This window comes from Cavia porcellus, unplaced genomic scaffold (assembly GCF_034190915.1).
Source record: "Cavia porcellus strain 051 isolate PalLab524CR breed Dunkin Hartley unplaced genomic scaffold, mCavPor4.1 scaffold_32, whole genome shotgun sequence".
NCBI classification, from domain to species: domain Eukaryota; kingdom Metazoa; phylum Chordata; class Mammalia; order Rodentia; family Caviidae; genus Cavia; species Cavia porcellus.
Window position 1 is genome coordinate 20,857,248 of NW_026947515.1, and position 10,940 is coordinate 20,868,187.

General features: G+C 43.3%; 1 protein-coding gene and 1 long non-coding RNA gene across 5 annotated transcripts in view; one reads left to right on the plus strand and one right to left on the minus strand.

The window, feature by feature from the left end:
• The window catches only part of Nt5m (5',3'-nucleotidase, mitochondrial), a 45,468-nt gene extending 39,233 nt beyond the window's left edge, over positions 1–6,235 (minus strand). Inside the window, exons 1-2 of one of the 3 annotated variants that reach the window (XM_063242589.1) lie at positions 5,804–6,227; positions 2,152–2,252 (exon numbers count right to left, since the gene is read on the minus strand). In XM_063242589.1, coding sequence (XP_063098659.1) covers positions 2,152–2,252; positions 5,804–6,061 — 359 coding nt within the window. In that variant the 5' untranslated portion in view covers positions 6,062–6,227. Of the gene's footprint in view, positions 1–2,151; positions 2,253–5,803 lie in introns of all 3 variants that reach the window. The other 2 variants (XM_063242588.1, XM_063242590.1) reach the window with 2 other exon arrangements.
• On the plus strand, positions 6,154–10,194 carry LOC106026774 (uncharacterized). 2 transcript variants are annotated; one of them, XR_010045339.1, is made up of 4 exons: positions 6,154–6,621; positions 6,763–7,266; positions 7,938–8,072; positions 9,777–10,194. It is a non-coding gene; the product is annotated as an uncharacterized LOC106026774 (long non-coding RNA). The 2 variants fall into 2 exon arrangements; XR_001200348.2 differs by lacking the exon at positions 6,763–7,266 and having other exon boundaries at positions 6,161–6,621.
• The last annotated feature ends 746 nt before the right edge of the window (positions 10,195–10,940 follow it).

Genomic DNA, 10,940 nt, shown 5'->3' on the forward strand with positions numbered 1-10,940 from the left:
TATGGACTCAAGTCCAAAGATAAATTACAGATCAAACAAGGTCTATAAATTAACACAAACTCCAGGCATTTTGTGTATCTCTAATACCTATTTATAGCAAAATTTTTAAAGCTGAAAAATTTTGGAGGCATTTATATGGCACACTGAAGACCAAACCATATCTTACATTTGATTTGTTACTCAGATTACTAAATTCAAGTAAAACAGTGGCAAATAAAATTTAACACTTACATTTATGGTCAACTGATTCTAAACAAGGGTACCAAGACAACTCTAAGGGGAAATAATAATTGAAAAACAAATGATGCTGAACCAAGTGTGGTAGCACACACCTGCATTCCCAGCACTCAGGAAGGAGGCTGAGACAAGAAGATCATTGCGAGTTCCAGACCAGCCTGAGCTACAAAGTGAGTTCAAGGCTAGCCTGAACTGCCTAGTAAGAGGCTAAACTCAAAAAGACAAAAAAAAAAAAATGTATGCTGGAGCAGGTGAACATCTAGGTACAAAAGAATAAAGCTGAATCCTCACTTTACAACATACATAAAAACTGAAAACAGATTACAGATCTAAATATTCAAGTTATTTTTAAAAATAACTTGGGTTATTTTTAAAAATTAAAATTTAGATTAAGATTAAAAGTCTTACAGAAAATACAGGAGAAAAATTCTTATGACCCTAGATTAGGCAATGGCTTCTTAAATATGATACCTAATACAACAAAAAAAGATAAATGAGACTGTTTCAAAATCTAGAAGTTTTTCAAAGCATATTGTCAAGTGAAACAATCTATAATGAAAGAATGTAAAATATAATAATGAAAGAATATAATTGAAAATCATATATCTGAGAAGAAATCTGTATCTAGGATATATAAATGTTACAATTTAAAATAATTAAAGGAATAATTAATTACCCAATTGATAAAATGAGTACAAGATATAAATACAGTGGTACTCTGAGTCAGGAAGTTAATACTTTCTGCAACTCTGGTCACCAACCAAACTACACAAGAAACAAATACTTAAACAAATGTTCACAGAAATAGTATTCACAATAGCCAGAACACAGAAAGAGCCTGCATGTTCATCAACTGATGAATGAGTAAATAAAATGTGGTCTACGTATACAATGGAGTATTATTCAACAATAAAAAATAAATACTGATGGATAATCCAATATGAACAAATCTTGCAGATGTTATGAAAAAAAATCAGACCCAAAAGACACTGTATGATACTATTTGTATGAAGCATTCAGAGCTGGGGATTTAGCTCAGCAGCATAAGCGCCTGCCTGGCATGTGCAAGGTCGGGATTTTGATCCCCGGTACCACCAAAAAAAAAAAAAAGAAAGAAACATTCAGAACCGACAAATCTAAAAAAAGAAAAAAGAAAAAGAACAAAGTCAGTGGTTGCCAGGGGCTTCAGAAGAAAGTCCAGAATGGGTAGTGACCAGTAATGGGTATAAGTTTCTTTTTCAGGTTGATGAAAAGGTTCTGGGGGCTGGGGATTTAGCTCAGCAGCATAAGTACCTGCCTTGCAAGCAGGCAGTCGTGAGTTCAATCCCCAGTACCGATAAAAAAAAAAAAAAAAAAAAAAAAGAAAGAAAGAAAAGAAAAGGTTCTGAAATTACAAATGGCAATGGCTACACAGCTATCTACTGCAAACAACTAAACTGTACACACTTAAATGAATGAATTGTACAGGACAGGAGTTGTATGTCAACAGTGCTGTGTTTAAAACATTCTAAAGGAAGCATGTTACACAATTGCTAATGGGTTTCAGTGGACTATGTGTGATGGTTACTGAGAACCTCTCATCTCACTCGAACAAAACCAGAATTTCTCCAACAACCTCCTCATTTCTAAACATCCCTTTCCAAGTATGGGCTCCTGTTCAGTCTTTTCCCTGCAGAACTCAGCACAATCTGTGGTCATCTTTCCTGCATGCATCTTGGCTTAATACCTGTTTCCCTGGACTTTGAACCCCAGAACCCAAAGCCCCAGCTCAGCTACTGCTGGCAGCCTGGTGCCCACAGCCTTTGTCCAGCAGGGATTTTACAGGGGTCAGCAATGAGCAGCTAGGCTGGCCACATGCAGGACTGACAAGAGAGAGGAGGCAGTGGAAGGGTGCAGACACGAAGACAGACTTACTTCTGTAGGTTGGCCATCTGCTTCACAGCTTCCACAGCCCCTGGTAGAGGCTCAAGTTCAAAGAAGAAATTCTTGGACTCCCAGATGCTAATGGCCTTCTCCTGAGAAGTTGAGAGAAGCAAGTTACCACTAGGGGCCTCAGAGTCTCACTGCCCTCAGCTGGAGCAGCCTGTGTGACGTGGATGGGACACTCACAAGAAGGAGGTATCTACCTGCCCCTTGTGCACACACACTCCAGAGTATACACTTCCTAGGGGAAACACACAGAATTTGTGTGTGCTCTGGCTGCTTTCCAGGAAGCATATGCCTTCTGTTAGGATCCAGCATAGGCTACCTAAGGTGTCAGGGTCTCTGGTGGGAGGTACCAGGTGCTATCTGGTGCCGAGGCCAGTCATCATGGCCAGGCATTTGCTGAACTTGATTCCAATGGCCAGAAACACGATGGAGTCCTGCAGCAGAACCAGGGCTGCCCACAGAAGGAGTAGTTAGACTTAGAGAGCTGGAGCAGCTCAGAGATACCTAAGTGTATGACAGTAAGGGCACAAAGGATAAGAAGAAGGGGATGCAGGTGAATGGACAATTACGAGAGCCCCAAGAACCTCCCCACATCAACCACAACAGTGCTACTTTAATTTGGTTTATGTTCAGGTGCCAGTACTTTACAAGAGAAAGGATTCTGCTGATTTCAAAGTTTGAAAGCGAAACTCTAGTCCTATGAGAAAAACGAGGCTTAGAATGGACAGCCTACCTGCCTGATGCCACACAGTGAAACAGTGGCCAGCTGGAAGTAGAGCCCCCATCTTCCCACTTCCAGGTTAGCTCCTATGCTCCTTATGTTGTGGAGCCAAAACTGAGTTTTCAGAACGCAGCGCCTTCTTGGCCTTTTGGCTAAGATCAAGGGTAGCATACAGTGCCCTTTCTACGCCAGGCATGGTGAAAGTAACATTTCTCAGATTTTAAGAGGCAGAGCCCTAAATCCCATACATGGGGTTCACAAAAATGCTTCTGCCTGGTCAAGGGATCACACCAGCAATACTTCTGTGACTTCTACACAGCTAAGCAACCACAAGCTTCTTTCTAAAATACATTCTCTCATTTGATCCTCCCAACCCAAAAGGGCTGAGGATTGGTATTCTCAGTTTACATAGAAGAAAGATTTTTTTTTCAAGGCTTCATAGGGATGACACCTTCAGGACTTGAACTCACACACAAGAGGCAGTGTAGACAGATGGAATGGGAAAGTATTGGTTCTTGCTGTGTGACCCTGTGTTGACCACCTCCCCTCAATGAACCTCTCTCCTCCCTCATCTATAGAATGAAGACAGGAACCTTAACCTTCCTTACAGGGGTTTCATGAGGATGTAACGGATATACTGCCCCTAGAAGTGGGCCTTGTATATAATGACAGCATATCAGCACACCTCTCCATGATACTAACTTGCTATGAAACCCAGGTCACGGCAATTGCCCTTTCAGGGCTTAGTTCATCTGTCCTAACAGTTTAAGATATTGAGTTAATTAAAATACGCTTTTCTTTCCACCTCTACCCTGCTTACCTCAGCAATGCAATATAAAAATCAAAGACAAAGAATAGTAAGCCTGGGACTGGGGATTTAGCTCAGCGGCATAAGCGCCTGCCTTGCAAGCAGGCAGTCGTGAGTTTGATCCCTGGTACCGATAAAAAGGAAAAAGACAAAAAAAAAAAGAATAGTAAGCCTGGGGCTGGGGATTTAGCTCAGTGGCATAAGCACCTGCCTTGCAAGCACGCAGTCATGAGTTCGATCCCTGGTACCAATAAAAAAAAAGAATAGTAAGCCTTCTATATCTGTAGGTTGCACATCCCTGGATTTGAATCAGATTGAAAATATTTGGAAAAAAACTTTTTCCCTTGCCATTATGCTGTAAATGATAAAACTATTTGCATAGCATTTATATTGGATTGGTTAATATAAATTATCTAATGGAAATTTAAAGTATTAAGAGAGAATTTAATAAGTTACATGCAAAACACTATTTTATATAAGAGACTTGAGCATCTGTGTACTTGGGAATCTAGGGGGAGGGAGTACTGGAACCATCCATTATAGGTACCAAGTGACAACTATATATTTTATAAAGTGCAAATGCCTATAACTATAAACTGGATTGCTCTCTTTAGTTTTAATCACACATATTCAGCCAACTTTGCCACAAAGAGACCCAGAGACATCCTGCTTGGGAAGAGAAAGCGAAGTAGAAGACATCAGCAAGCTGCTCCTAAAGCACCCTCCTTTCTGCCCCATGAGAGCTGCTCCTTTCCCTCATGCTTAGAAAACAGGAATTCACTCCTTTAGGCCTGGAGTCTGGGTCTCTGTGCAGAGGCTGTAAAAGCTTCTTGCTTTCAGAGATGGGGTGGACTTAACTCCATTCCACTAAAACACTCCAGGGAGGAAACAAGGTGCCCCTAGTCCTGATGCTAGGCACTCATCTGCAAATGAACATACAGTGCAGGGCCTATCACTGAGGTTGCAGGAATGACATGGCTATTTCTTCCAGATTAAAATTTTTAATTAGGTCTCAGCACCAGGAGAGATCAGAGTACACAGCTCCATGGAAGTCAGCTTTGGAAGAGTCTGCTGTGAATGAAAAGAAATGGCATTCAATCTCTTTTTTCAACACCTATCCCTCAGCAAACTAAATTATAACGAAAGAGTCTTGTTGAAGTTCAAAAAAATGTTGCTCACGGAGCAGACAGAGAACAAGACCTGGGGTTAGGAAAGCTAAGTGTGCTGGACAGGCAGCCACATGAACTTGAATTTTGCCTGGGCCTCTTCCTATCACAGGAATTGGGGCAAGAGTCTTCTTCATCTGCACAGAGGAGATAACAATGCCTACTTACAGAAGAGATAAAGTAAACAATTTAGGGTTACAAAATTCCCTAATCCTCCTGCTCCTCCTGCCCACCATCGAACCCTCTGACAGTGACCCCTAGACTGATGTCAGAAAACCCCTAGTCTCTAGTTTGTGCATGGCAAAACCCGGTGCTCTTTTCACAATTTACAGCCCGAGCTCCCTGCCTGGTTATTTCCCTCTATCCAAGCACGGTACAGGGGTGGGGGGAGGGTGTCAAGGGTTCAGCAATGCCAGCATTAGAACAGGACAGGCTCATCCACCCTTTCTGGGCCTCCAATATCACTGGAAGCTCTGCTTTCAAAAACAAAATAGGATCAAAAAAGAACGATAAGGACACCTGTCAAATTCATAGGGAGAAAGAAACAGCCATGTTATCGTGGTAGGAGTAAAACAACACTTAATTTAGAATGTTTAGTTTAGTCTTTCAAAAATGTAACGAACTACCTGAGGCCAGAAATCTAAAGTCTGCTGAAAATAAGAGTTAGGTACAGTATGTTATCATTAGGAGCCCGCGATGACAGCCAACCGTAGCTGAGCGCAGGGCAGCGCCCTCCCAGCGCGCGCGGTCACTTCCATCCTCCCGGGACTCTATTTTATGAGGACCTCAAGACTGGCGCGGTGACCCGCCCATCCAAGGTCACTCGGGCTGCCGGACTCCAAAGCCCGCGCAAAAGGCTGCCCCGGCCACGGGCTGGGCGGGCTGCCTCAGTTTCCCCGACCGGGGGCGGTAAGGCCAGGGAGCGGGGGCGGGGGTGCTCACGCTCAGCCCGGGGCGCAGGCGGCCGTACTGCTCGGACACCCAGAAGCCGCGCCGGTCCTCCAGAGCGACGAAGGGCAGGTCGGGGAAGCGCGCACGGAACTTCTTGAGGAAACCGCCTTCAAAGTCCGCCAGCACGCCGTCCATGTCCACCAGCACCCGCAGGGCGCGGCCGCCCGGACCCCCCGACGCCCCGCGCCGCTCCGCCGAGCCCGCCGCGCCGCGAGGCCGCCGCGCGCACCAGCCGCCCAGCCGCATCATGGCCCCTCGCGGGTACCGGCCGTGGGCGCCGGAGCCTGGGCCGCGCCGTGCTGCCGGGGCCGGCCGGGAGACATGACAGCCGCCGAGGAGCGACACTTGCCGGCTGAGGAGAAGCGGCGGTGCGCGGGAGCCGGGCGCTGGGCGGGCTGGGCGCGAGCGCGCAGACTCCGGCTCCAGAGCGAGGCGCAGCGCGCGCCCCGCCCACCGCACGGCCGTGCCGCCCTTAAAGGGACCCGCGCCCGGCGGAGGTGGGGCCCGAAGGCGTGGCTTCGAGGGCGGCCCCTGGGAGGTCCACACGCTCCCATTCTCGCTGTCTATTGTCTCAGGAAGGAGCCTGGACCGCCTCCTCCAGCTGCAGCAGCGGAACACGGGGGCACCGTACACGCCTGGAACAGACCTGTGTCCTTAGATATTCATTGAGTACTAACTGTGTCTGGCTGTGAGCCAAACAGACATGGTTCCAGCCATCGTGGAACTTAAATTTTAGAAGGGGAGACAGACTAAAGGACAAAGGAATCAAAGCAAGTTGATGTGTACGGTGAAAGACTTTCTGCTTCTTGGTGAGTGTCCGGAGACTAAAAGCACAAATACCGTGCGAACACCAAACACAGCATCACCTCAGTAAAACCAGTAATTTTCATGTAAATGTGTAAATAAGTAGTGTGTACCTCTGCATTAGCTGCTTTTCCTTTTCTTTACAGAGAAAAAGTATCTTAAAACACATGCGATGATAAATGAGGGATTAGCAAAACCATCAGGGCAGGCTTCTCTAGAAGATAATACTTCAACAGAGACTAATGTTGGGAAAGAATGCAAAAGGACCAAAAAAATAGCCGATCGAAGTGGTAGGTACCTGTGGTCCCACGACTCAGGAGGCTGAGGCAAGAGGAAGGCTTAAGCCCAGGAGTCAGAAGCCATCCTGGGCGCCTCACCAAGAATGCATTTCAAAAACAAAACAAAACAGATAAAAGACTTTGTAGCAAGAACAGGGAAGTCAAAGGCCTGAACAAGGGAGTGAGGACTTGGGGAGGAGAAAGAATACTAATGAAAGCATAATTTTCATTCATACATTTATTTAGCAAATTATGAACATTCCTAACGTGCTCAATGGTGGTTGGTTATTGAGCGGTGAACAAAGCACCTACCCTTGTGGAACCAGAACTGCGGAAAATGGTGGAAGGAAGAGTGGGGCGATCCAACTTAAGGTCAGAGGGACAGTTCAGGGGCAGTAGGGAAGCAAGGGGCATGGGTGGAAGAGGATGGAAGGGGCTCAGGTACAACTGGGCACTCTTATGTTATCTCCTAGATTGTATGCCAAATCCCTCGTTGGGTTTCCTCACCAGTATAGCCCCAGTACCTAGAACAGTGCCTGGCATATAGTATGTGTTCAATAAAATCATTCAAGCATGTATGTACCAGTTTTTGAGTGCCTTGTACAGAACAGAAGATGGAGGCTAGCTCAGATTCATCACCGAATCCTGAATTTATGAATTTATTTCTGGTTGTTTTCTGATACCTCTCACCACACTAAAACTTCCCACTATGCTTTTCTACTAAAATATTCATTCTTTAACTGCATCACAATGGTTTTCTCATAAATTTATTGCAAAAAATGTCAAACATGCAGGAAAGCTGAAAGAAATGTGTGATATGGTTTCATGCACAATGGGTTCTGTAATTAACAGGTTGCTGTATTTACTTAACATACATGAGTGTCTCTATCCATCCCTCTATCCACATATCAACCCATCTTACTCTTTAATGCTTTTTAAAGTAAGCTCCAGCCATCAGTATACTTTGCCCCTAAATGTTGCAACCTAGGTAGTTGTGAGTTCAAATCATTTAAAGGTCATTTTTTGTCTTCTTTTTGAGACAGGTTGTTGCTGTATTGTTCAGGCTGCCCCTGAACTCACTGTATAGCCCAGGCTGGCCTCAAACTCGTGGCAATCCTTCTGCCTCAGCCTCCCAAGTGCTGGAATTACAAGTATGTGCCACAACATCCAGCCTAAAGGTAAACTGTATAAGTAAAATGCACAGATCTTAACTTTAACATTGTGCTATAGCTTGGGTTTTGAGTGTCCCCCAAAGGCCTATGTACTTAAGGCTTCAGCCCCTGTTAGGAAGAAATCTTTAAGAAGGAGGGCCTAGTGGGAGGTCATAGGTCATTGAGAGTCATGTACTTGAAGGGGACATTAGGACTTCACCTCTTCCTGCAGAGCCATGAAATGAATAGTTTGTTCCATGGTTCTACACCAAAATGTGCTACCAAACCACAGTCCCAAAGCAATAGGATCAATTGGTCACAGACTCAAACTTCCAAAACTGTGAGTCAAAATGTTATCTCAGTTACAATAAAACCTTGGCTTGCAAGCATAATTGGTTCTAGAAATATGCTTAAAATCCAAAGCACTTGTATATCAAAGTGAATTTCCCTTTAAGAAGTAATGGAAATTCAAATGATTCATTCTACAACCCAAAAATATTCATATAAAAATGATTACAACACTGTACTACAATACAAAAATATAAGGAAAAATAAACAAATTAACCTGCACTTACCTTTGAAAACCTTCTTGGCTGGTGTGAGGGAGCCAAAAGAGAGGAGGGTTATTGTGTAGGACAACTTTCTCTATTAATATCACTATCACTATCTATTGACTCAATGAAATCTTTTTTTCATGTAACTGTAACACAAAACCTATCTGATGATACTTGCCTTTGACTCCTTTTGAGGATTTCATGGCAATGTGGCATTGCATTGTCGTTAAATAGATTCATCACTCACACTGAACAACCTCATTCAAACAATGCTTTTGTATAAAACTTTGTACTGTTTCCCACATTTTACATATTTCCCTGATCTCATCTGAAGTGAAAGTTTCCTCTGTCTTCTCCTCCTCTGTAGATGAGATCTCTCCATAATCTCTTGCTGTTGGGAGATTGACCACACAGCTCCTCAAGGAGAAAGGCAGAAAGAGGGAGATGGAGAAGGGGAGGGAAAGGAAAGACAACCATTGGCTCAGTTGTGGTCATGAGACATTCATTGTCACATACTACTCTTACTGAACATCATCACTTATTTATCAAGTTAAAATTTATTAGAACTATTTTCTTGTCTCATGGAACACTTGCAGGACAAGTTATTCACAATCCGAGGTTTAACTGATAACAAAATAAAAAGTTACTTTAGAAACACAGATTTTTATTTTCTTATGTATTTTCAGAAATTCCCACAAACAACTTTCATAAATATGATCTCAAATATAGTATATATTTAAATATCATATGCTATTTGTCTTTGAAAATAAATGGAAACATTACTTGTTACCTACTAGGTCATTAGATAAAATAGATATGTTGAGGGCTGGGGATTTAGCTCAGCAGCATAAGCGTCTGCCTTGCAAGCAGGCAGTCGTGAGTTCGATCCCCGGTACTGATAAAAAAAGGAAAAAGACAAAAAAAAAATAGATATGTTGAAAGAGAGAGTGCTCCATGATAAAAGAACTGAAAGAATAAACAAAATATCAGGCAGGGGATTTAGCTCAGTGGTGTAAGTGCCTACCTGGCAAGCGCAAGGTTGAGAGTTCAATTCCCGGTACCAAAAAAAAAAAAAAAAATTGACAAATAATGCTGTATTCAGGGATTACAAGGGGATGGATTTAATATAATTTATAGGAAAGTGTGCACCAGTGGAATAAAGGATCTGTGCCAACAGGCCGAAGGATCTGCACTGGAGCCAACAAATGACACTCAAAGTAAAGATCAGAGCTGCAGCCATCCTCAATGACAGTGAGGTCCTGAACTCCTCCAACAATGAGAACAGCAGAGCTCAAAGGAGGAAAGCCAGCTTCTTCTCCAGAGAATCAACATCACACCATCTTCCCCTCCAGTTCTCTCCTTATGCTGTTGGCAACAATCCTCAGGTGGGCCTTCCACATCCAGCTCCACACTGATTCCGTTCAGTTGGGTGTTCCAAGCGGACCATTAGTTAATCCACCACATGAGAGGGTACTGTGATAATGAGTGATTTTCTAGAATGTTTTTCTAGAGACCTTGTATGTGCCTATTTATGTGTTTTCTCTATTTTCTAGAATATGTCATGCAAATGTTTTTCATTCATAATAAAACAATTATCTTGGTCTGTTTTCTGTTGCTATTGCTGAATACCACAGATGGTTCTGGAAACCCAAGAACATGGCGTTAGCCTCTGCTCAGCATCTGGCAAGGCCCTCCCTGCTGCATTGTACCATGGCAAAGGGAATCCATGGGAAGACAGAGCAAGCAACTGAGAGAGTTTGCTTTTATAGCAAAGCTACTCCCTTGAATACCCATTAATCCATTAATCTGTGAGAAGATTAATCCATCATGCTAGTAAAACCCTCAGGACCCAATCACACAAAGACCCCACTTCTAAGTATCATTAACATATAACTTTGGGAGTTAAGTTTCCAATACATGGCTCTTAGGGATACATTCAAAGCATAGGAACAGTTACCACAAAAAATGCTTTGTAATAACAAAGAACACCCTTGGATTAAGCAGGGCTCCTTTCTCCATTTCATCTAGCATCAGTCCCTATTTTTACCTAAGAGGTAAAAAGTCACCAAGTCTTATTGACTTGTTATAATGTGTTCTGCATGTCTCCTTCATTTCCATCACTACCTCTCCAAACTTAAATTCCCATTGCTTTTATAAAGACATTTCCCTGCTCAGAGGTACCCACCAGGTCTGGAGTTGAAAGCCCCCCACACCCTTCTCCACCAGACATTTCATCATTTTATTTCTTTGTCTAGTCCCTACCTTATAAATCTCAACCAAACTGACCTACTTGTCATTGTTCTAAATGTATTGTATATTTTCTACTTTTTTCCCTTCAAAT